Source organism: Oryctolagus cuniculus, chromosome 2, assembly GCF_051225735.1.
Source record: "Oryctolagus cuniculus isolate XC-2025 breed Fujian yellow rabbit chromosome 2, ASM5122573v1, whole genome shotgun sequence".
Lineage (NCBI taxonomy): Eukaryota > Metazoa > Chordata > Mammalia > Lagomorpha > Leporidae > Oryctolagus > Oryctolagus cuniculus.
This window is the reverse complement of record NC_142868.1, coordinates 3,069,449-3,094,505: the sequence shown is the minus strand read 5'-3', so window position 1 is coordinate 3,094,505 and position 25,057 is coordinate 3,069,449. Positions and strand designations below refer to the sequence as shown.

The 25,057-nt window shown below is 67.0% G+C and overlaps 1 protein-coding gene across 3 annotated transcripts in view; it reads left to right on the top strand.

The window, feature by feature from the left end:
• SORCS2 (sortilin related VPS10 domain containing receptor 2) overlaps window positions 1–25,057 on the top strand; it is a 218,855-nt gene that overhangs the window by 64,211 nt on the left and 129,587 nt on the right. For all 3 annotated transcript variants that reach the window (XM_070069545.2, XM_070069546.2, XM_089325237.1), the window contains exon 2: window positions 24,769–24,836. In XM_070069545.2, coding sequence (XP_069925646.2) covers window positions 24,769–24,836 — 68 coding nt within the window. The remainder of the gene's footprint in view (window positions 1–24,768; window positions 24,837–25,057) is intronic.

Sequence of the window (25,057 nt, the reverse complement as noted above, 5' to 3'; positions counted from 1 at the left end):
CGGCCTGCAGAGTCAGGAGCTCAGCCAGCTGCCCGGGCTCGGTGGAAACGGTGCCGGCCTCTAGAGGGGCCTCTGCTGGCTAAGCCGCCGTGGCCTGGCCGCGTGGCTCCGCCGCCGTCCCCTGCGCGTGGCCACCCATGTGGGTGCCGGCCCCTGTCCTGTTCTCGTGTAGACCTCCGAGCAGCAGCGGCTCGGTCACCCAGATGGTGATCCTCCGGCTCCTGGGGCCCCGGAAGCTGGGGTGGGGGAGCTTCTGGCGCTGGCCACGCCCCCAGCGGAGGGCCCCGCCCCCTGCAGCCTGCGGGAGTCCAGTCCAAGAGGCCAGCACGGAGGTAGTGGTTCAGGGGCACAGTGCGTCTGGAATGGTGTGAGCTGGCCAGTGTCTCGGGCCCTCCAGGGGAGAACCCCGTGCTGGCCTCGCCTGGCCCCGGGGCACCCCCGGCCTGGCCCTCCCCGTGGCACTGCGACCCCTCGCGGCCGAGTCCCATGTGCCCCTTTTTCTCCTTTGTGGTGGCGTCTCCCCCTGCCTCCCTTCCGTTAGGGGCCTCGATGCCTGCTTGCGGGCCCAGAGGGAGATGGCGGTGGGCACCAGGGCCAGGAGAGGGCAGCGGTGGGGAAGGGGTGTGCTCCAGGGAGGGGCTGGGCCCTGCTGTGGGGGGTCGTCCATGGCGGGGTCTGGGCTGGGGGCCCCTAGGGGTCAGCGTGGAGCTCTGTGGCCTGAGCTGGCTTGGCTGCATGGGCTTAGGGGCAGGGTGGACCCATAGGAGACAGGTGCAGCAGGTGCCCCGCTCTATTTCCTGTGTGTCTGGCGGGGCCCAGGGTGAGGGCGGCCAGGGCCTAGGAGATGGTGTCATGGCAACTGCTGGGGCGGCTGCCACAGCCCGTCCACAGGTGGAGAAATGGCTTTGGGGCCAGCACGAGCCCAGCGGGTGCCCGCAGCCGCCATCAGGGAGTGAGCCCGCCCTGAAGGACCGGAAACTCCTCTCCCTGCCCCGGGCTCAGCCGCACAGGGGCAGGGTCCCCGGCCCCCAGCACACTCCCCCATTCACAGCCCCTGCCTCTGCCCCCGAGCCAGCTGGGCAGACCTGGGGAGGGGGAGGCCTGCGCCCTGGGATCCCGCCCGCCTCAGCCCGTCCTCCAGTGTGCGTGGCCCTCGGCCCTGACTCGGTTTGTGCATCAGTGGAATGGGAGAGAACGGAGGTGGACGGGCGCGGTGAGCCGCGGGTGCACAGGGCGGGTGCTCGGGGCGTGGTCCTCATCGCCAGGGCGCCTGTGGGGAGCTGCGGGCATCCCAGCAGGAAGGAGTGGGGTGCAGGCAGAAGGGTGGCTCCGCCCCCGCCCCTCGGGGGGGGGGGGTTTCGCCGCTGCCCCGTAGGGACCCTGGCCACACTGGCCAGCTCAGGCTGGATTTCCTGTCACCCTGGCTGAGCCGCAGCGCCCCGGGGTGGGGGTGGGGGGCTGAGTCTCCCTGGCTGTGCTGTGGGGGCCAGGCTGAGAGCACCCCCTGATTGCACGGGGCCTGGTGTGTGGTCTGGGCTGACCCGGAGGACTCGCTAGTCCAGTCTGCAAGCTCCCAGATGAGGCCCGGGGCGGGGGACTGTGACAGGACGTGCTGGGGCCCCCAGCTCCGTGTGCCCTCGTTTCCCAGAGACCCGAGCCAGCTGCGCCCGGCGGCCCCGCCCCGCCTCGCCTCTGCCTGCTCAAGCCGCTTCTTTCCAGTCATCTGAGAGTAATAAGGGGGCGGCCGGACAAAATACTTGAGGCTGAAGCTGGGTCTCGCGGGCAGCGTTTCCTTCTATCCACGCGCTTCTCCTGGCCGAGCCGGCAGGGGGCGGGCACTGCAGAGGCCGCGGCACCCGGCCTGGACCCCACAGATGGGGGCCACCTGGGCGTCAAAAGACAGGGAGGTGGGGGCTGCCCCACCTCTGCCCCCGGGGCCTGGCCCCCACACGCAGCAGCAGCCTGGACAGATGCCTCAATCCAGGGGCCGGGGCTCTGTCCAGCTGTGGCCCCTGCCCCAGCCCACTGCCGGGGGCCAGGGAACGGAGGCATCTCGGGCCAGGGTCTCCCTAGCACCGTCCCACTGTGGTCCTGGCCCTGCTCCGTCCCCTCTGCCTGCTGCGTCCCAGGCTTCTCCCGTCCTCTCAGCCTCCGGGCCAGGGGCTCCCCCACTCCCCTTGCGCCACAGCATCTGCCGCCCCCACGTGCCCAGAGGCTGCCTCACACCCTGCGCGCCACGTCCCGGCCGCCACACCCTCGGGGAGGGGCGAGCCTCTCATCACCAGATCCCAGGCCTGGCACACAGTGGGGGGGCCACAGGGGAGGGTCTCAGGGCGGAGCCTTTATCTGGGACCACCCAGGAGCCCCTTACTGACCAGCGTGATGAGAGCTGGGCCCAGCAGGTGCGGCAGCCTGGGCCTCGTTGGTTCTGGGGGACTTGGAGCTGAGAGGAAGGCGCAGGGGGACACGGGTGCCCCTGCCCTCTGGGGGTCACTGTCCAGCACACTGGACCAGGCAGTTGTGGTTCACGGACGACGTGACCGGGACTGGGAGGAGGCAGCCTGGGCCGTGTGGCTGGCTGCGGGAATTCTCGGCGGAGACAGCGAGCGTGGGGATGTTAGTGTTTCGGAAGCTAATGTGGAGCCAGGGTGGGGGAGGGACAGGGAGCTGGGACACCGGCTGCCACGCCCAGGGCCTTGACCTTGGTCTCAGCGGCAGTGGGCAGCCAAGGCCTCTACCTCTGTTCGGCTCTGCTTCCACAGCCCCGAGCCATCACTCGTGCCGCGGGCAGGTGCACGTGGCTGGGAGGAGTCTCGAGGCCCCGCCCTCCGGTGGCTCCTTCCTGGTTTTCCTGGCTGTGGTCTCACTTAGGCTGGGCAAACAGGAGGAGGTTTTTGTTAGGAGCCGGGCGGCGACACTTGCCTGGTGAGCAGGCAGTTCACAGGGAACCCAGGCGCGGTGAGGGCTCAGCCGTGGCGCCCGCCGCCTCCTCCCTGTTCCCTTCTTTTCCTGCGGGGTAACACAGGCCGGGTGTTTCCGGAGCGCAGCTGTGGTCCTGCTGAGGGTCTGGGCAGGGTCCAGGCAGTGACCGGCAGCCGTCCTCCCCTGGCCAGGCAGGAGGAGGTCCACTGTGGGACAGATCAGGGCTGAGTGACGTGGATCGGCCACAGGGCCTCGTGCTGGGCTTGTCTGCCCGGCTGGGCCCTCCGCAGCTGCCCAGGCTCTCGTCTCTGCTCTGCCCCCTCCTGGCCGGGGCCGGGCAAGCACCTGCCTCTCCCCTGGGGGTGGGGCTGTGCACGTTCCGCCCTGGGGTTGCCCGAGGGTGCCTGGGGAGAGGCTGGCGCTGGCCGCCCGCCTGGGTGCGGAGGCCTTCCTGCTCCCGTGTGTGGCTGCTCATTCCTGGAGGGCAGGCGCCAGCTTCCCCCAGAGCAGCTCCAGGGAGCTGAGCAGGACTGGGAGGGCCGTGGCTCAGCGGGCCGGACCGCGTCCTCCCGCGGCCGGGCACCTGGGTCTGGGCTGGGTTCTGAAAGCACTTGGCCCCGTCACTGAGCCGCTCTGAGCTCCGAGGTCTCATCTCAGACTCTGGGACTGGGGGTCTCGGCATGTAGCGTGTCCTGAGGATTTACGACCTGTCGGAGGCTGGCTCAGCTGGGCGAGACCCGATTCCTGTCACAGCCCGAGCCCGGGGACGCCTGGAGGGCAGGTATTCCGTCTGGGATCTCGGGAGCTGGGTGCCGGACGGGACCGCACAGTGGCTCTGTTCCTTCATTGGGCCACTTGCGAGACTTTGCTGGGCACCAGCCCTGCGCCGGGCATTGTGGGGGAGCCCAGCAGGTGACGCTGTGGGGTGGGTCCCAGCCAGCGGGGAAGGTGCAGGCTCTGTGCAGATAATCACTTGCCCGGGGCCAGGAGCGGTCTGTGCCGAGAGGAAGGGCAGGTGCCAGGGCTGGACGGGGAGGTGGCCCATGTGCACGGAGTCGGGCTGTGGGGTGGGGGGCAGTGTCAGGGAGCAGGGACAGCGGCGCCAAGGCCCTGAGGTGCCTGCAGTGACAGCGTGGGGGCTGCCGTGGCGTCTAAAGCCACCCGGGGGGTCACCGGTGCGGGCTGCCTGCACTGGCCGCTCCAGTGCCCCCTGCTGGCGGGCGTGAGCTGGCCCTGGGCCTCCCTCTCGCTGACCCTTCTGCCTCCCTGGTGGGCAGATCCTCCCACGGCTTGCAGGGGCACTGCTGTTCCCTTGGCAACCCAACCCCTTTGCTCTGTCTGTGGGATCAGGCGTGGGGGTCTTTGGGGGGCGGTTCCTGGAATCTGGTCCCTGCTGGGCTTCTGTCGCACCCAGGACAACACAGCGTCTGGCGCGTGGGAGATGCCGGGGGTGGGGGGGCGAGCGAGTGAAGGGCTGAGTGGCCTCCCGGGCCGCCTGCCGTGAGTGGCGCTCACAGGACAGACCTTCATCTGGTCCACGGTCCCTGTACTGGAAGGGAAGCCGAGGCCCAGAGGCGGGCGGGACGAGAGGCCGGGGCCGCCGCCCCCGTCCCTCGGCTGGCACGTAAGATGTTAATGCGCTCATTAATTCTTTAGAAATTAATTTAAAAATATTCGAGGCAGTGCCTCGGTCGCAGCTGGGAATGGTTTAATGGATCCCGAGTGGAGGAGGCCAGGCGGCTGTCGGGATTGGTTACGGCTCCCCCGGGCCCGCACGGCCGCCTTGGAGCTGCTGTTCTGGTGGGGCGGGGGGGAGGGGGGCGGCCCTTCTGTCTGGGCGTTGGGGGGGGGGTGCGAGAGGAAGGAGGAGTATGAATGCATGCTCCTGTCTGCTGGTCATTCCCCAGGTACCTGAAATGGCCGGGGCTGGGCCAGGCTGGGCCTGGAGCTGGGAACTCCATCCAGGCCTCCCCTGCAGGAGATGGGGACCCAGTGTCAACTGCTGCCTCCCAGGGCGTGCATCTGCGGAAGGCCGGAGCCGGGAGCCGGGAGCCGGGAGCCGGAGCCGGAGCCAGGCCCTCTGAGCTGGGGTGGAACACGTGCCCCGCCCCGCCCAGCAGATCTGACTTACACGCCCTCCCCTGGGGCGACGGGGCAGGTGTCTCACATCGCGTCCCCGGCACCGGGATCTGAGCTGTGGGTCCCGTGAAGCCGAGGGCAGGGGGGCCGTGCCCCAGGGGAGCCCCGTCAGCAGCAGGGATGGACAGTCCGAGCGTGGACAGAGGGGCCTGCGGGCCACGTCGTGAGCAGCAGAGGACGTGCGCCCTCCCCACCTGGGGGCAGGGTCTCGCTGCCCACAGCGTCCGGGCCCTGGCTGCTGGCGTGGTGTGCAGTCTGTGCAGGAAGTGTGTCCACGCGTGGGCTTGGCCACGGGGCACGGGAGTGTTTCCACGCAGAGCACTCGGCTCACAGGCTGCTCCTTGCCCCTCTACCTCCTCCTCCAGGAAGCCTTCCTGGCTCTGGGCACATTGCTCTTCTCCCTGTCTGGTTGCTCTTGCAGCCCTGGGTGGTCTTGCTGGCGGGATTCTGAGCCTCCTGCGGGGGGGTGGGGGGGGCGGGGAGCTCATTTCCTGCCTGGCCAGCAGGTGCTCGGGGCGGCTGGGGCTTACCTGTTTCCTGGGTGTGTGGCGAGGGGCTCCGGCGGGCCCTTCCCCCGTCTGAGTGCCTGTGCGGTGCTGAGGACTTCGCGTGTGTGACTTCGTTTCGTCTCGGTTGGCTCAGGGCGCACGGAACCAGTACTGACCTCGGCCTGTACAGCTCAGGGCCTCTGGGGCGTTCGAGCGCTGGGGACCCCTGCCTCTCTATCCTCATCACCCCCGGCGGAAGCCCTGTGCCCCTCGGTCGGTCATGCCCCGGCCCCCGCCAGCCACCACTCTGTCCGGCTGTCGGGCTTTCCTGTGTGCGGGTCACGGGGCTGCCCCCAGCTAGCTCCCACATCGTGGGGGGGAGGGGGAAGGGGCAGGCAGGGTCGGCTGATTCTTCTGCTTGGGCACTTGAAGTGCAAGCCTCACCGTTTTTTCTTATTTTTAAGCCATTTTATTTAACAATGAGACAGAGAACACAGGAGCACCTGTGCGCTGCTCGTCCCCCGGATGCCGGCAGTGGCTGGGGCTGCACGGGCCGGAGCCGGGACTCCATCCGGGCCTCCCAGGTGCGTGGCAGGGGCCCGGCTCCTCGGGCCATCACTGCTGCCTGCCCCGGCGCAGGTGAGCCGCACGCTGGAGTCGGGAGCCAGAGGTGGGCATCGCACCCAGGCTCTGTGACGTCTCGCCGCTCGCCGCACACCTGCGCCCTCGCTGTTACTTCAGCAGAATTTCTGGCCATGAATTTTTTATTAGCACAGAGGCCCTGAGCTGCGAGGGGTGTCCTCTGGGAAGCCTGATGATCTCACCCGGTGAATAGTTAAACCCCGGCAGCGGCACCTGAGCTCCCCGCCCCCACCCCCCAGCGCTCCCACCTGCACCCCCGCCCCCCAGGCTCGCCCAACGCCCAGGGCTCCGCCTTCCAGGGGAACACACGGTGCTGGGCCCGGCGCCACCCCCGGCACCACAGTAGCCTTGGAGGGAGCTCCCAGCTGCCCCACAGCCCGGCCTGGCCCGGAGGCTGGAGCCGGCCTCCTGTCCGGGCAGCCCCAGGGGACACGCCCACCCCTGGACTTGGGCGCTTGTTGTGAGCCTGTGAAGCCACCCTCCGGCCGCGGGACCTGATTCCCACTCCCGTGGCCTCCCCGAGGCATTGCAGGAGCTGTCACAGGCAGGGCCGGGCGGGCTGGGCACCAGTGAAATCAGGACGTGCACTCAGCCCTCGGGGGAGACGGTGTGGGCGGGGCTGCAGGTGAAGCCGGCCCTCGGTGGGGGACCCCGGCAGGGAGGCAGCGCCTGGTACCCTTCAGCCCTCACGGGGCGTCCTATGGCTTTCGGCAATGCAGTTTCTCCCATCCCATCTCCTGTTTCCAAACTCCAGCCAGGCACAGCCAAGCACACGGCCCGCATTTCCCCGGTAACGCTCTGTCTAGTCCAATAGATAGATGATCGATCGATCAATCAGCCTAATTCTAGGGGTGCGGATGGAACCTGGGCCGGGTCCCCACGGCCGCCTGAGCCGGCCCCAGAGAGAGGCCTACCTATCCACCGCCCTTCTCGATCTACCTCTTGGTGGAAGGTGCCCCCGGCCTTCCCCATCTCGGGCCCCCTCGCTCTGTACAAACCACCCTCCGCAGTCTGTGCCCTCAGGGGAGTCGGCCGCCTCCCGCGGTGAGGGCCCAGTTACTTGTCTGTGCTCGCGGTGAGCCACAGCAGTGGTCCCGGTGAGGCAGGGCCTGGGCGCCTGCCCCTCATGGCTCTGCTGTCCCCTGGGCCTGTGCAGCCCCTTGCTGCCCCTGCGTGGTGGGGAAGAGAGTGGAAGGCTGTGGAGGTGGGTGACAAGGCACTGGCAGCCGTGGAGCCGGGGGCGGGGCCCTGGGAGCCGGGAGGGAAGGGCCTGGCCTCGGTCTGGCAGGTGGGCTCCTCTGCTCCCTAGTCTGTCGCTCTCCGGCCATGGCAGGGGCTGCGGTCAGCTGGCGGAGGACAGCGGATCGCCCACGCCCCGCCCACCTCCGGCCCCGGGCTCTTGCCCTCCCTCCTTGTGCTGCCCACGCTCGTGGCTGCCTCGGGGCCTTTGCACCGGCTGAGTCCTCACCTGCTCACACACCCGCCCCTCCCTGCAGTCTTGGTGGCCGCCTTCCCCGGGGTCCCCTCTGGCCAGTGGCACGGCTGACCTGCCCCCGCCCTGCAGCCGCTCACCTCCGACAGGTTATCGTCCACCGCCCGGGTCCGTTTGGCGGCTGTAGCTGATTTTCTGCGTGGCCTGGGTCCATCTGTTTTGGCTTCTATGACCAAACCCCTGGCCCAGGCCCCGGATGCCGGGCGTTTCCGTCTCACGCCGGAAGCCGGGGCTGAGGGTGAGGCCCTGGCTGCGTGTCTGGTTCTTGGTGAGTGCCGTGTCCCGGCTGGCAGGTGCTGCCTGCTCGCCTGTCCCGTGGTGTTCCTCAGTGAGTGTATGTGCACACACACGTGTGTACATGTGTGTGACACATGTGTGTACATATGTGAGACATGCATGCACACATGTGTGAGTGTGAGAGCTCCGATCTCTCCCTGTGACAGCTCCGACTCTCTGTGGCCCCTCACACCTCCCCAGGCTCCCCCCACCGCCCCGCTGTGTGTGCGGTGCTGTCGGCGCCCGGGCAGGCGGCCATCTCTGTGTCCGGGGCTCGGTCCTGGGAGCTAACAGGGCTCTGGTACACAGTGCGGAATGAATGACTGTGCTGAGGAATGAGTGATGCTGGACTTCTGAAGAGGTGTCTGTGCCGGACCTGCTATTGACCCCCAGCCGCCCGCTGTGCCCCCGCCTGTGTCCAACACCTCACCCGATGTTTCCAGTCCACGGCTCGTCCACTCCTCCCAAGGAATGGAGAGGACGCTGCCAACCCAGCCCATGGTGCACCTGCAGAGCGTGGGCCGGGGGAGGGCTGTGGGCTGGGGGAGGGCAGCAGGCCGGGGGAGGGCTGCAGGGGAGCAGCTGTGCCTGTCCTGTGACCCCTGACCTGGGCACACTGTGCGCACCTGCTCCCCCGCTGCCCCCAGCTCTTGGGAAGCGGCCAGGCCGTGCTGCGTGCCTGACTCGGCCGTTGCCCTTTGATTTGGAAATCAGGAGAAGATGGACGCGCTGGTGGGGCGGGAGCCTGGGGTGCTCACCCGTGGGAGAGCGTGGGTTTCCCCACGGAGCAGCAGGGGGCCCAGCCCTTGGGGTTTCCTTCTGGGACAGCACCTGCAGGGCGCGCTGTGGGGTGGCAGGGCTGCTGCGGGAGGCTGGGACCCGCGCCCCGGGGGTGCGGCCGCAGTGCACCTGCCAGGACCGGCCGCTCCTCGGCCCCGGTCACCCACTGGTCCCTCTCGGAGGCCCCGGGGCTCGGCAGGGGATGTGGGGAACAGAGAGGTGGGGTCTGGTCTTGGTTTGAAACCAGAGGTTGCCTCCAGGTGTGCTTCCTGGCACACTCACACTCACGTACAAGTGCACACAGTCACGTACACATGCACACACTCCCCCACTCGCACTGACACACACATGAACTCATGCACGCATGCATACACACACAAGCACACGCATGCACATAAACTCATCACACACTTATGCACACGCACGTACACTCCCCCACTCACATGCACGCACGCACACACGTTAACTCACATGCACACACACTCCTCCCACATGTGTGTGCATCTTCACGTGCACTGAGGCACATGCCCTCACACACACGCACACACACACTCACACTCGTACAAGCACAGGCATTCACGTACACACGCACAAACTCACGCACACACGTGCACAGTCCTCCACGCACATGTACATGGCCTCACACATGTGTGCACACTGATGTGCACACATGCACACATATACTCCCCACACTCACACACGTACTGACACACACATGTACTTGCACACACTTGCTCTCTCTCACACACACAAGCGCTCGGCCTGGCTGGGCAAATCTCTCGTGTGAAATTCCAGGGGCCTGGGGCCTCCTGCCCCTCCAGCTCTGCCTACGGGGGTGAGCGAGGCGGGGGCCTGGGCACACCTGGTGGGAGGGGCTCTGCCTGGCAGCTGGCAGGGGACGGGGCTGCTCTGGCGTGGCCGTGTGCACCCTGCTCCTGGGAACGGAGCGAGCGACTCGGGTTTCCAGGGGCAGGCAGGCGGCAGGCAGTGGCCTGGCCGCCCTGAGCTGGACCCCAGGAAGGGCCGCCCAGGACGCACGCCTGTCAATGCCTCTGCATCGTGCATCCTGTGAGACCCCGGGAGGCGGTGGCCCATTACACCTGCCTGAGGACAGAGGCCACTGGTTGCATTTATGGAGCACCTACTGTGTACCGGGCACTCAGGAGCCTGCTGGGCGCTCAGATCCGCATTGCCGTCGGCTGTGCCTTACAGAGGAGGCTCAGAGAGGCTGACACCGTGTGTCCTTGTCACAGCTCTGAGGCCGCCATTCTTGTGAGGAAGAACGGGGGGCCAGGCCCCTGTGCCAGCCAGCCCCAGGCTGGGCTCCTACCCCTCCAGGGTCCACTCGCGATTCAGCTTCCAGCTGTTTACCCAGAGCCCTCTGTGGCAGCTCCTGTCCCCTGGGTGAGTCGGACAGGTGGGGACTCCCAGCCTGGCTGTCCTGCGGCCTGCAGGGCCGCCTCCAGCAGCTCCCAGAGGCTCCGTCGCGTCCACGGGAGCTGACCCGTGCACTCAGCAGGCTGTTATTAATAACATGTCCAGCCCTGGGCAGGGGCACGGGGAGCCAGGGCTCAAGCCCAGCCTCCGCCCCCTTCTGCAGGTGCGCACCTGCCGGCTTCTCCACCCCGGCCTTTGAAGCGGCGTCCGCAGCGCCAGGCTCTGTACGCCGGGCTGGTTGCTCCAGGACGTGCTGGCAGGCGGTGCCCCCGGGGGAGCCGCTGCTGCTTCCCGGGCTTTGTGGAAGCCCCCCCCCCCGCCGCCACGCTCTAAAAATACCCCGTGTGAGGCCGCCCCCCACCCCCGCCCGCCCCTCGCCGGCTGCCGTCAGAGCACCGTCCAGAGTGAGTTCAGTCTCCCGCTGAGTGGATTCCTTTCTTGGCTGTCGGCGTTAATGATTCCGGGATTAAAACCGGGTCAGCAGGATTGGAAACACACGGCTCCTTTACCCGGCGCGGGCAGCCGGGGCCACCGCAGCACGGCCTATCCCCCTGGGCTGTCCTTCTCATGTCAGGGGTCCTGGGCACGGGCGCGGAGGCCGGCCCGGGTGATGCCGGCGGTGACAGAGGCCGTGACCGTGGCGCCGCCGTGACGCCTCCTCTTGTGGCTTCTGAGTTTAACTGGCGTCCTGTGAGCTGGGTGATCATCTCCCTGATGATCCTAGCACGGGCAGAGTGTTGCAAACCATCTCTCTTCCTGCCGTGCGCCGGGCGGGAGGGGGAGGCGGCGCAATCCCGGTGTCGCCCCTGGCAGAGAGGGGCGCCTGGAAAGTCATCGCGGTCTGGGCAGGACTTGGCGGCGGGCAGCCCTGGGCTGCTCCCCTGCTGAGCTGCTGCTGGGGCTTTGTCATGCCCGGGCCCCCCTCTCTTGCACTGGCCGACTTCCAGCTTCCTGCCTAACGCCCCCTGCGTGTGTGCGGTGCGCCCGTCCCGGGGGTGTGCGGCTGTTGGCTGCACGCGGCCCTGTGGTTCATTTTTCCTCTCTGCCCTGAGACCCTGTCCGTCATGGCCACAGCGGGGCAGGTGCACCCGCGCCTTCTCCTGGTCGAGGAAATGCGGCTCAGGGCTCTGAGGAGTGAGGAGGGGGCGTGCTGGAGCCCGCCAGGGCCTGGCCCGTCTCGGGGAAGGACCTGCAGCCCCAGAAGCGGCATTACAGGGGCAGGTGGGGGGTTTGATGCCCCGGGCCCAGGTGCTGTGCAGGAGATGTGACCGAGCGTTTGCCTAGGGGCCCGGGTGCCTCAGGGTGTCCTGGGAGAACGAGCCCCGCAGGGGAGGTGCTAGAGCGACGTCACCCCAGACTGCGTGAGCAGAAGTCCGGGGGAGACTTCTCAGTGACCTCCCCACACCGGGAGCCGTTAGGGGAAGTCGCATGGGAAGAGCGGGGGCTGGGAGGTGGGCGTTAGTGGCCAGGGCACTGTTTGGGACGCCTGCGGCCCCACGCCGGAGTGCCAGCTGCACTCGGGACGCCAGCTTCCTGCCTAGGAGGGCAGGCCAGTATCTGCGTCCCCGCCATCCACGTGGGAAAGCCAGATGGAGCCCCGGCTCTGCAGGCGTCCGGGGAGTGGCACAGCGGGCAGGAGGCAGCTGTGTGTGTCTCTGCCTCCCTGCTTTTCAAACAAATGGGATTTTAAAAAGCGAGGCAGTAACAGTCGGGCGTGTGTCCAGGGGACAGCAGCTCGCAGGGGAGTGCAGGGCGCTGTCCCTGCTGGCTGTGGGGCCCTGGGCTGTGGGGAGCAATCCGGACTGGACTAAGTTACTCGAATTAGGACTTATTCTATGCATCTGCTCTCCCACAATATGGCGCTGGGAGAGAAGTAAACAGCTTCCGCACAGCTGCCTCCAGTTCAACCAATTAACTGTAGGACTTGCTCCTGATTGGAGAGCAGCGTACTCAGCCGAGTTGGGATTGGCGGAGGAGGACTATAAAGGAGGAGAGAGACGGCATGCACCAGGAACATCTATGGGAACATATAGCTGAAGGAACACCCGTGCAGCCCCCAGAGAGCCGGCCGGCGGTGTGCCGCTCCCCTGCGGAAGTGGGGAATGCGGCCAGGGGGAACTGCCCTTCCACGGAGGTGGAAGGGATAGTAGCCAACCCGGGAAGAACCAGCAGCAAACCCGGGGAGGGCCGAGCAGACGAAAGAACAGCGCAGGGTCCTGTGTCGTTCCTCCACGAAGAGGGGGAGCGACATAATGGTGCCGTGACTCGGATAGGAAACCTGACTCGGATAGAAAACCTAGGACGGATAGGAAACTTAGGACGGATAGGAAACCTAGGAGGGAAGAAACGGGAAGAACTGGGAAAATATCGGAGAGAGAGACTAGCAAACAGCCTAGGGAAAAGCCGGACGAAAAAGGAGCCGGAAGAAGCTATTGAAAGCCTAGGCATAGACTCGTATACGGACTACGGGGGGAAGCTGGGAGAAATCTCTAAGGTCGAAAGCGAAAGTGAAAGCTAGAACAAACAGACTCGGATGCGGACTGTGGGGAGAGGCCAGGAGAAATGAGGGAGGAATATTGTTGGAAGAAAGCTTGGGGAAACATACCGGGTAGAGAAAAATGTTAGGGAAATTGAAGCCGCGGGGGGCAGGCCAAGGCGGAAACGAAAGCCACTTTGGGATTCTCAAGTTAGCCCGGGAATAGGGGGCGAAAAGTTAAAACCAGAAGCTGAGACGCAAGCCAGATTGGGATCCGTCTGATTAGCCCGGGGAGCAAAGGACGGGAAGCCAAACCGTGGGGTGGAGACGTACGCTGGGTTGAATTCGCCAGGCTAGCCCGGGGAACTTAGATTGAATCCTAGTGGCGGAGACGCAAGCTACGCTGTGTTACTCGCGGAAGCCGCCGCGTGCAGAGAGAGCACGGGGCGTGAATAGATAGGGAACGCTGGCGTAGGCCGTGGTTCAGACGCGAAAGGGTTAAGCGTGGAGACCGCGGACTGCGCAAAGCCGGGAAGCCGCGCAGAGAGGCGCGCGGGCTGAAGCGGCGCAGAGCCGGGAACCCGCCGGCGGGGCGAGGTGCCGGAAAGCCGCAGGGATAAGAGAAACAGAAGTTTGGAAGTGAAGTAAAAGAGAAATGGGAATGCTGGAAGATAGAAGTGAAATGGGAGAGGTAGGAATGCCCGGAGATAGAGAAATAGAGAAAAATAAGGCCTCCCCTCAACATGCCAATTAGAAGGCTTGGATTCGGTCTGCCTGATTTAAGGCGGTAAGCGCCAGCAAAGCTCGACCAGAGTATGAGCTGCAGGTCACCGAAGATAGGCACGAACCAACACTAATAAGTCTCCCCCACAATAAGGCAATGAGAAGGCTTGGATTCGGTTTGCCTGATAGGTTTTGTAAGCCCCTGCGGGCAGAGCAGAGCATGCGCTGCAGGGCACCGAACACAGGCATGCATCAGCGCCTAAAAACCTCCTCACAATGGCGAAGAGAGGACCCGGATTCGGTTTTCCTGATTGATAGGACTTGTAAGAGCCTGTGGCAACTCTAGCAAGTAGAGCAGAGTGTGTTCCGCGGGACACCGAAGACAGGCGCGTATCAACGCTAAAAAATAAAAAGAAAGGGGGATCTGTGGGGAGCAATCCGGACTGGACTAAGTTACTCGAATTAGGACTTATTCTATGCATCTGCTCTCCCACAATATGGCGCTGGGAGAGAAGTAAACAGCTTCCGCACAGCTGCCTCCAGTTCAACCAATTAACTGTAGGACTTGCTCCTGATTGGAGAGCAGCGTACTCAGCCGAGTTGGGATTGGCGGAGGAGGACTATAAAGGAGGAGAGAGACGGCATGCACCAGGAACATCTATGGGAACATATAGCTGAAGGAACACCCGTGCAGCCCCCAGAGAGCCGGCCGGCGGTGTGCCGCTCCCCTGCGGAAGTGGGGAATGCGGCCAGGGGGAACTGCCCTTCCACGGAGGTGGAAGGGATAGTAGCCAACCCGGGAAGAACCAGCAGCAAACCCGGGGAGGGCCGAGCAGACGAAAGAACAGCGCAGGGTCCTGTGTCGTTCCTCCACGAAGAGGGGGAGCGACACTGGGCAAGTTGCTGAACCTCTCTGAGCCCTAAGTCCCTCCTCTGCCCGGGGTGGGGGGACCCTTCTGGCCGGCTGCAGGGCCATGGGAGCAGGCAGTGCATGGCGTGGCTGAGTTCCAATGCTTCTCTGAGCGTGACGAAGGCTCTGGCAGGGGCCCGACCGGACCCTGTCCCAGCCCTGCCTTCCCACGGTGCCCGCCTGCTGTGCCGGCATTCCCAGCTCTGCCTCCCGTGGGCTGTGTCTGCCAGGGCCCTGGACCCTGGCCTGGGGACGGGTGATCGAGCTGCGCCAGGCAGATCTGGGGCAGTGGCCTGGCCCCGGTCCCAGCTTCCAGCCCCTTGCCCCCCCCATACACACATCGAATCCCATCAGCTCCCCCTCAGCCCCTCACCCGCCGCTCACACACTTGGCACTCTTGAAAGTCCAGTGCCAAGGGCCCCAGCCCCGCCCCTTGCGGGGGGGGGGTGCTGAGGGGGGAGGCCTGCAAAGCCGTGTGCGGCACCCTCTGGGCCCCGTCTCTGGCACCCTGCACCCTGCCCTCCAGCTGGGGTGCCTGCACGGCTGCGACAGGGCTGGGCTCTGCGGTGTTCGGGTGTGTGAGCCCTGAGCGGGAGGGGAGGCCGGCAGGGGACGGCCGCGTCTGCCCCGGGCCGTCACCGTAGGACGCGGAGAGTGGAATTGGGCACTGGCAGGAGGGTCCTCTGCAGTGGGGCCCACGGACTCTCCACAGGGGAACTCCGTGTCCAGGCTTTTCCAGAGAGAAGCAAGGGTGCGTGTCACTGCCACGCGGGACACATGGCCACTTCTGTGCATGCGCAGTGGCAGCCCTGTGGTCAGGACGCCTGCGCCGCCTCTGGGGACCCCCAGGCTGCTGGAGAGCCCAGTGCCATCCCCCTGTGTAATCTCCCCGGCTGGGTCAGCAGGTCCCCCCCTCCCCGTGGGCCCTCTGGCTGGACACCGCCGTCCCCCCCCCCCGTGGGCCCTCTGGCTGGACACCACCGCCCCCCTCCATGGGCCCTCTGGCTGGACACCGCCATCCCTCCCCGTTCTTGGCACATGCCAGCTTCTCACTCCCAGGCGGCGTCTTCTGCAATGTCCACTCCTCCCGGCCCCGCCGTCCTCCTCTGCTCCGGGGGTGGCAGGTGAAGATTTCCCCACGAATGTGGGTGCCACGTGGGTCTGCGTGTGGCCCCCGTGGCCCGGGGAGGCGGGTGGGGCCCAAGTGCATGCCTGCTGCGAGCCTGGGGGCCCTGGGGGCGTACCCCTCGCGCTCACCCACCTAGACTGCGTCTGAAGGGCGCCCCACCCCGTGCCCCCGGCTCCCAGGTTTCCATGGTGACGTGAGTTTCCCTTCCGACAGCTCCCGGGAGGGATTACAAATTCTTATTTCCCACTCGGGTCTGTGCCTGCCTCATTCTGCTTCCGGATTCCGTTGTCTCGGGGAGACGCTGTTGGTTACTGGATGGGGAGAAAAATGATTGAGTCAAGCCCGGTTCCTTCTGCCTCCCTGGGGCCCGAGGGTGGCCCTGTCCACAGGGAGCCAGGACCCAGTGACGTTCCTGTGCCCATGCTATGAGCCTGGAGCCCGAGGTGGAGCCCGCACCTGGCACTCAGCTCTGGCGTTGGCTGCCTGCAGGTCCCCGTCACAGCCGTGTGCTGTGGCCTCCAGCAGAGTCTCCCACCCGTGGGCCGGCCCCGGTGACAGCTCCTTGATTGGCGCTGTGACGTCCACACAGCGAGGCGGACACGGGGCGCGTGCACGCCGGTGGCCTGGAGAAGCTCCCAGCAGACGTGTGGGCCTGGCGGGGCTGGGAGGGGAGGCGCTGGGTCTGGCAGTGGGCACACTGGCAAAGACAGGGTGGGGGCCGGGGCTGAGGGTGCACACGGGGAGACGGGCGGGGGTGTGGGCTCGGGGTCTGTGGCCTGAGCGGGCTGGTGCGTGCCTCTCACTGAAGGCTTCGCTAGTGAGGGCCGGTTTGCTCAGGATGGACAGACGTGTGCTGGTGTACCCCGCGATGCCTAGCAGCTGGGGGCGCAGTCCTGGCTCCCCGCACAAGTTGGGGGACCCACGTCTGCCTTGGAGGGTGCGCGTCGGCAGGAAGCTGGAGCCGGGACTTCTGTGCAGGCCGTCTGATATGGGATGCCGATGTCCCAAGTGGCTTCTCCGCCGCCTTGCGAACACCGAGCGCCCACGGGCAGATTTGTAAACGTCGACTCAAGGGCCGCGTGGAGGGCACAGGGGCGAAGCCACCACTCGGGACGCCGCATCCAGAGCCAGTGCACCCTGGGAGGGCGCAGACGATGGTGCCACCCGGACAGGAGAGGGGGAGGGGTGTGGGCGGTGTCCTGTGGGCGTGCCCCCCCATCGATGTGGTCTGATTCCTCTGCCAGGTTCGTTCCTCATTAACGCCCAATCACTGTTAACTCAGACAGGGCTCCTAACCCGGGCTTCCTGTCCGTGGGTGGCTCTGCTCCGAGCGCGCTCTGCGTGGCGTGGGCTCCGGTGCCGGCCTTGGCAGACAGGGGGCTCTCCCCCGCGGCTGCCGGGGAGACGGCGAGCGCGTGACTCAGCCCCGTCAGCTCCCAGCGAGCGTCTGACAGCTCTGCCGCCCGCGGGGTGCGACTGGGCCCCACGTCAGCCCCCAGTGCCGCACCAGCCCCCACCCCGGCCTGGAGGAGCCATGCCAGGGCGCCCGCCCGGGGAGACGCAAACGTGACCATCTGGGTTCTGTGACCGGAGGCCGCCGTCCTCAGCGCGCCGCCGCCCTCCCCACCGACGCGGTTTCCTCTGCGTTCAGCTGGAGTCGGACGAACCTGAGTGTCGCAGGCTGTTTATGGCAGGTGCCGATGGCTTCTGGCCGTGGAGGTGAAGCCGATTTGGTAGCTGAACGTGACCTTGAATGAGACCCCCGCCCTCCCTCCCTTGGAATCCACTCCTCTGTGGTGCTCCCCTCCCCCGCTGAGCCGACACCTGCGCCCAGCCTGCACTGGGAAACCCTCCCTCTGCCGTCACCAGCTACCTCCCCCCCCCGGCTCAGGGCACACTCGGGTCTGTCCCCAGGCTCGGGCCCGTTCTGAGACTCCGCTGGGGGAACGGCCATGTCTCGTCTTCCTGCCCAGTCGTCCACCACAGACAGGAAGCCCTTCCTGGGGTTTTTGACTGACAGGCAGGGGGGACAGCCTCTCCTGGGGCCCCTGGGTGCTCCAACCCCTCCCGCGCCCAGCCCCTCCCACGCCCAGCCCTCGCTCCATCTGTGCCCTTTCTACGTCAGTCCCACACGACTCACACTCAAGTAGGTAGCTACTGGGAAATCCCGGGGCCTCCTGGACCGGGTGCCAGGTGAGGGACTGACAGTGCCGGCCGGGGGAGGCAGATCGGCCCCAGGCTGGCTCTGTGGGCTGGCTTTGACCTCGGGGTTCTTTGGCCCAAGTGCTGCGGCTTCTCCCCTGCTGGGTGGCTTGCAGCAGGTGCAGCTTGAGCACTGGGTGGGAGGTCAGGGGTGCTATGGGGTGTGTGGAGGGCCATCAGGTGTGTGTAGGGTCCGGGGAGGGGGAGCAGACAGAGCTGGGGCCCAGAGGGGCAGTGCAGGGAGACATGCAGCTGCACCAGCAGGGGGCGTCGGGGAGGCAGGGGCTCCCCACCCTGTAAGTATGCAAAGCAGGAGGCTGCCACAGTTGGTGGCGCCTGGGTCGGGCCTGGGGGACAGCAGGTGTGCCTGCAGGGGGTGTGGAGCCCACAGGGTGGGTGCCGCGGCTCAGAGCCGGGCATTGCGGGAGTGAGGCAGTGCCTCGCGGGCCCCGAGGCTCGGGGCAGACGCAGGAGCCTGGCTGGAAGGGAGCTGCCTGCCATCGCGTGTGTGTGCGAGGCGCTGCAGGCCGGCGCTCGGCAAACCTCCTGTGGGCAGCTGCAGAGGCCGGCCTTTGGCATTCGCCGACGCCGTCTTCTAAAAACGCTCTTCTGAGCAAGCTCGACCTCAGCTGTTGGGAGCACGCCTGCGCAGTTTCTCTTCCTGGGCCTGGCCCCGCCTCCCCGGCCTGCCTTGGACCTGGCCCCGCCTCCCCAGCCTTCCCTGAGCCTGGCCCCGCCTCCCCAGCCTTTCCTGGGCTGGCCCCGCCTCCCTGGCCTGCCTTGGACCTGGCCCTGCCTCCCCGACCTTCCCTGGGCTGGCCCCACCTCCCTGGCCTTAGTTGGGCCTGGCCCCGCCTCCCCAGCCTTCCCTGAGCCTGGCCCCTCCTCCCCGCCTGCTTGGACCTGGCCCTGCCTCCCGGGCCTGCACTGGGCCTGGCCACGCCTCCTCAGCCTGCACTGGGCCTGGCTCCACCTCCCCGGCCTTTGCTAGGCCTGGCCCCGCCTCTCCAGCCTTCCCTGGGTCTGGCCCCGCCTCCTTGGCCTGCAGCTCTGGGCCTGGGCCCGCCTCACCAGCATACAGTGTGCCTGGCCCCGCCTCTCTGGCCTTAGTTTGGTCTGGCCCCGCCTCCCCAGCCTTAGTTGGGCCTGGCCCCACCTCCCTGGCCTGCAGCCCTTGGCCTGGCCCTGCCTCCCCAGCCTTAGTTGGGCCTGGCCCCACCTCTCCGGCCTGCCCTGGGCCTGGCCCCGCCTCCCCACCTGCACTGGGCCTGGCCCCGCCTCCCTGGCCTGCAGCCCTTGGCCTGGTCCCGCCTCCCCGGCCCACAGCTCTGGTCCCTGTCAACACAGTTGCTGTGCAGAGGTGGGAGGTGCTGAGCTGCCCACAGTGTAACTGGGTCATGTGGGAGCGGCTGGCAGGGAGCGAGCCCCCCCCCACCCCCCCCAACCCCCCCTCACTGGACCACTCCCAGGCTGCCGGGCGGGGGGGGGGGAGGGGGGAGGGGGAACCTGGCGTCGGGGATTCTGAATTCCGGGGAGCTGTGTGTTTTCCAGAGAGCAGAGCTCGGCCGCCGGGCAGGCCGCAGGTCGCGGCACCTGTGACCCTGCATTGCAGGTGGGACGCCGGTCTCCGCCACCGCCGGCTTGTTAGTGAGCGGGGTGAGCCGGGGCCTGGAGCTCGTCTCGGCCACCTGTGCCACGGGCCCTCCCGGAGGATCACGGAACCGAGTGGAGCGGTGACTGTGCGTAGTCTGGCCGGGGGGTGGTGCGCTTCCCCGAACCTGCCGAGTGCCCTCCGTGTGTCGGGGCCGCACCCTGGTTGCAGTGAGCTCAGACCCTCCACGGAGGTCGAGACGGGGCAGGGTGACCCCACAGACGGACAGGGCCCCCGGCCAGCTGGGAGAGCCCGCGTTGGCCCGCAAGCAGATTCGCCGTGAAGCCCGCGTTTCCCGGGTCGGTGGCGCCCGCGCATGGGTCTCCGCTGACAGACTTTGATTTACGGGTCCTTTCCCAGCTAACTTCTGGGCTCTCATGTTAAACGCTGGGTTTCCTGCCTGTGACAGGTGCCCGGCGGATGGGGGGGTGGGCTCACCCCGTTCTCTGTCCTGCATGGCCCGAAGGGGACCCCAGCCTTGGGGAGGGAGTGAGAAGAGGGTGTGGGCACTGGACTGTGCCTGGGCCCCCTTCCTGGGTGAATGGGGTCCATCTATGGAGTCAGGCAGCCCCCTAGTGGGGACCCCAGCCAGTTCCCAGCTGTGTCTGACAAGCCAAGCCTCAATGTTCCCATCTGAGAAATGGGAGTGCCTGCCTCCATTTGCTGGGCCCACCATAATGAGGTGTGCTACAAGGCGAGGGGCTCCTGGGATGGAATTGGCCGTCTCACGGTTCTGGCAGTGTCTGGCACTGTGTGGCGTTCCTGGCCTCTGTCTGCAGGTGTGTTTCTCGGAAGGACACATGCTGGGGCGTCCAGGGCCTGCGTGGGGATGAGTGCCACTCAAGTCCCCAGTGTGATTCCATCAAGGCCTCTCAGGCACAGGTGGCTCTGGGTGGGTGTAGCGGTCGGAGCTGCAGCTCAGAGCGTGGGGGTCCCAGGGCAGGTGCAGGCTTGGCTGGCACGAGGCTCTGGTGTCCAGCCTGGAGCTGGGGGGTGGGGGGTGGGTGGAGCCCGGCGGGAAGGGCAGAGTGGTGCTGAGACCCTTGTGGGCGGGGCAGGTGTGCCGGGCGCCCAGCTCGCTGGCCCGGGGCCTGGGGTCCTGGGATTCCATGCGCCTGCTGGCCTCCTCCCTCCCACAAACTCTAGCTGCGTGCCCAGCCCAAGGCGAGGACGGTGCCGTCCAGTGAGCGGGAGCAGGCTGCGTGCCCCTGCTCGGGCAGCTCCTCCCGCCCAGGTTGGTACCGTGCTGTCGCAGCCTCAGCATGCACTGTGCTCCGTGGCCGGCCGGGGGCTCTGGGGGAGCCGTGAGCCTCAGCCACAGCGTTCTGGAAGGGGGTCTGTAAAACGTGCTGTGCGCGGGGTAGAAGGGGCCAGGCTGGGGCAGGCGTGGGCGCCGTTTGCTGATTGTTGCTGACATGAATCTCACCTGTCCTGTGTCGCCCTGAGCAAGCAGTGGGCTCTGTGCGCACGGCACTGTGGTGCCAGCACAGCCTGGGGGTGCCCGCCCTACCCCGGTAGGACCAGGTTTCTCCCATAGCTTACGCTGGGACTCAGGAACACGCATGTACGCTCACAGGGACACACGTGTGTGCTCACAGGAACACGGGTGTGCTCACAGGAACACACATGTGCGCTTCAGGAATACGTGTGTGCGTTCACAGGAACATGTTTGTGCTCACAGGAACATGAGTGTGCACTCACAGGAACACATGCATGCTCACGGGTGTGCACTCACAGGGACACACGTGTGCTCACGGGAACACACACGTGCACACACAGGGACACACATGTGTGCTCACAGGAACACAGGTGTGCACTCACAGGGACACACATGTGTGCTCACAGGAACACGGGTATGCACTCACAGGAACACACATGTGCGCTCGCAGGAACACGCACGTGCACACACCCTCCTGCGAGCCCAGGGCAGGAAGGGGAGGCGCCTGCGCCCACAGAGCCCGTGCTGGGCTCTTCTCTGGCCCCAGCTCCTGCCCTGTGCGGCTCAGCCCGAGGCCGCCTCAGCCTGGGCTCCTGGCAGTGGAGGGGCCGTCCCGGGAGGTGTTGGTCAGGCCGGGAGGGCCAGCTGCCGCGCAGGCTCTGGGAACAGGCGACCCCGTCATGGGGTGGGCGACATGGCTGCTGGAGGGTGGCCCCGCCCCTCCCCCAGCCCTCCCTCCTCTGATATCCCTGGCCTCCCCACCCCCTCTCCCCCCTCACCACCCCTTTACCCCCACCCCCCTCTCTCCCTCCACCCTGTTCCCCCACTCCTCTCTCCCTCCACCCTCTCTCTCCCCCCACCCCTCCCCGCAGGAAGGAGGCCCCACCCTTCCCGCCGTCCCGCACCTGCCTGGGACCTCACCCTGTCCAATGGGGGTGAAATCCGCGTGGCTTACGTAAAATCTACCGTTTTGTCTGTTTTAAACGGTTTTCACTCTGCTGATTTTCACACAAAAGCGGCATGGCCAGGCGGGCCCTCAGCCCTCTGTGGGGGACCGTGGGGGTGGGGTGGGGACGAGGGTGGCCCTGCAGGGAGTCAGAGCCGGGGCACCAAGTGGGGCAGCCGGGCCTGGGGTCTCACAGCCCAGAGCGCAAGGGGAGGCGTCGGGAGAGGCCGGCTGTGGTGGGCTCCGGGAGGAGGGCGGGGCAACATGGCGGGGCCGGCTGCCCAGGGAGGAGCTGGTGTGGGACAGGGACGGGTGGACACGCCCTCCTGTGGCCCAGCGTGGCCTTGGTGGACGCAGCTGCCTTTCACAGGGGAGGGTGCCGCGGCTCCGGGGGTCCCGTTGGGTGGCCCGGGCTATCCACCGTGCTCGCCTGAGGTGCGGCCTGGGCCAGGGCGGCCTCGTGACCCCGCAGCCCCCGTCCCGTGCTGTGTGTGTGTGCAGCTGGTCACCGCTTGGGAGCCGAGGCCCCCTCGGCGTCCCCTCCCCGAGAGCCGGAGATTCACCGATGCAGCCAGGCGCCCCCTCGCTGGCCGTTCCCGGGAGCGCCTGGGAGATTGACAGCCCTGGTGCAGCTTGGAACTGCCCTGGGGGCGGGCGCTGGTGGTGAGGGAGGCGGGGCTCTGTCTGAGCCTGGGCGGAGGTGACCATTGGCAGGGGTCCTTAGGCTGCGGGCACCTCGGCCTTGGGCGGGAGGAGCCCCTGGGCACCCTGACTCCATTCTTGGATTCCTCCTGCCCTGGCCAAAGCCCCCAGAGCTGGGGCCACAGCAGTGCGGGGACAGAGACCGGGGGGGCTTCGTCTCCAAAGCTGTTAGCCGAGGACCCCCGTGAGGTTCAGTTCTGGGAAACCACTTCTGTTTGATTTGTACTTTGGGAGGCTGAGAGAGTGAGCGAGAGCAACCCCTCTGCTGGGTCACTCCCCGGACGGCTGCGGTGGGGTGGGGGGGCCCGGCACTCCACCCAGGTCTCCCGCGGGGGTCCAGGAATCCAGTGGCGCTGCCCCCCGGGGTCTGCAGTTGAACCCAGGCACCCACGTGGGACACGGGCGCTGGAGCTGCCAGCTCCGAGGCTCTCGGAGACGGACCTCCGCTCCTCCGCTCACTGAACGCGTGGCTTTTAGCAAAGCATTGGCGCTGCCTCCCGTTCCTCCAGAGTGAAGAGGCAGTGGCTGTGGGGAGCTCCCGGGGTGCGGAGGAGTGGAGCGGGGGCTGGGCGGTGCCTGCCATTCTCCACCCCCCCCCCCCCAGTGGTCACCCTCAGGGTCAGGAGGCGGAGGAGCCGCGGGGGCCCGGCCGACTGCAAATCAGCGTCTTGCAGAGAGGGGGGACACGGCTGGGCAGCCCTGTGGCCTGGGGGGGGGGCAGCGCCGGCCAAGGCAGAGCAGCCCCTGGTGTCAGGCTGTGGAGCCCACAGTCCCGTTCGGCCTACTGGGCCCAGGCGGAGCCAGTGGAGCAGTTCTGTGCCCAGCAGCAGGAGCGATGCCGAGCCCCCTTGGTGAAGGGGGCGGGCAGGGGCCACCTGCCAGGCGCTTGTCTCCATCTGGCTCCGTGTGTTAATTTTTGCCACCTGCGCAGAGCACTGTTTCGCTGAAGGGGTGGTTTGAGCGCTCGTTCAGGGCAGGGGCTGGGCCAGCAATGGGCATGCAAAACAAGACGAGGTCCCCACCCTCGGACGGAGGCCTGGGCAGCCGCTGAGGGCACAGACCCCGGGAGCCAGGCTCGGCTGGGGAAAGCCTCGGGGGCTCTGGGAGGCTTCCTGGAGGTGGCACCGGTTAGACTGGGATCTGAAGGTTGACGAGAGACCCAGTGAGCTGGCACAGTGGGGGCAGGGCGGAAGGCGGGGGGCAGTTTGTGCAGAGGCCCGGGATGGCTGGGTTCACAGTGCAGGGGCGCAGGTAGGGGGAGGAGGGGTGGCCCTGCTCAGACGGGGCCCGCAGTGGCTGGCCCACGGGCAGCACTTCCTGTGACACGAGGGCCAGCCTCCATGTGCAGGGGGAGCCCCCTGTCCCTGGGGGAGTGGGAGTGGAGCCTGGGTCCCCGCCGCCTGGTCGGCATCAGTCTGGGAGCAGATAGAGCGGGCGTGGGGGTGCCCTCCGGCCATTGTGCTCTGGCCGCGTGGGGTGCCCAGAGCCCCAGGCTCTGAAACGCACGTGCACAGGTACGGGGGGCGGCGCGTGTCCCCCCTGCCTGGCCCCACCCACCAGTCCACCTGCCTTCACCACCTTCAGAGGGCCTGAGAAAACAGCTTTGTTCCCGGGCGAGACAGAGCTGACCCAGGCGCAGCGGACGCCTTGAAGGGCTCCCAGGGGTCCCTGCCTCCTGCCTTCTCGCTCCAGCCACCAGGGGAGGGGGAGGGCGGAGCAGCTCCAAGTCCGTGGGCGGAGTTCTGCTCTTGTGGACGGAGTGGACCCTGGGACGTGGCCGGCTTGGTGGCCCCGGGGTAGCTGGGCCATCGGCTAGCCCGCGGGGGACCTGAGGGTGTTCCCGCGGTTCTGCTGGGGTTCCCGTGGCAACAGGAGAGTTGGGACAGGTAACAGGTCCCTGCAGCTTGGGAAATGTGATTTGGTGAGCGTGACGTGGCGGTGGCCAGGGCGGGGCTTTCCGTGCGGTGGTTCCCGGCTGTCTCACAGGAGCTCTGGCTGTCCTCAACAGTCGCAGGCTGGAGGCGACCATGGCGGCAGGAGGAAGGTGCCAGGGCTCCTCGCCGCCTTCCCGCCTGCTGCTGGCCGGCTCTGGGGTCTGGGTGGCGGCTGTGGCCCTGCTCACACAGGCGGCCCCACCCTCAGAGGCATGGCCAAGTGTGCTGGGCACGCGCTGGGGGGCTACTGCCTTGGCTGTCCCCTTGGCCGCCTTCACCGGCTGTCCAGGGCGGCGTTTGGGTGGTGCCAGCAGATGGCAGCCCCTAGGGGGCCCTTGCCGCACTGGGGTGTCCCCAGACCCCCGAGAACCCCCAGCCCCGCCCCGGGCAGCTGACCCTGGGGCACTCCAGCGTGGGGGCGGTATCCCCACATCCCTCCCTGAGAGCTGACCTCTGCCTTTTCCTTTCCGCTGCCCCACAGGTGATCCTGATCCTGACCAAGTACTACCACGCCGACATGGGCAAGGTTCTGGAAAGTTCTCTGTGGCGGTGAGTCATTGCCGTGGGCCTTCTCCTCCCCCACCCAGGCGTCGTCCCCGAGGCTCTCGGCTGAGCTCCGTGGGCAGCAGGACGGACGGCTGGGAGGACAGATGGCCCCCAGGAAGCTGCTGGGTGGAGAGAGGGAGGCGTGCGTGGAGGACCGGGCCAGCGTGTCCTCTCCCGTGGGCACCGGCGCCTGGGGCCGGGGAGAGCTGTCTGGGAGGGGAACC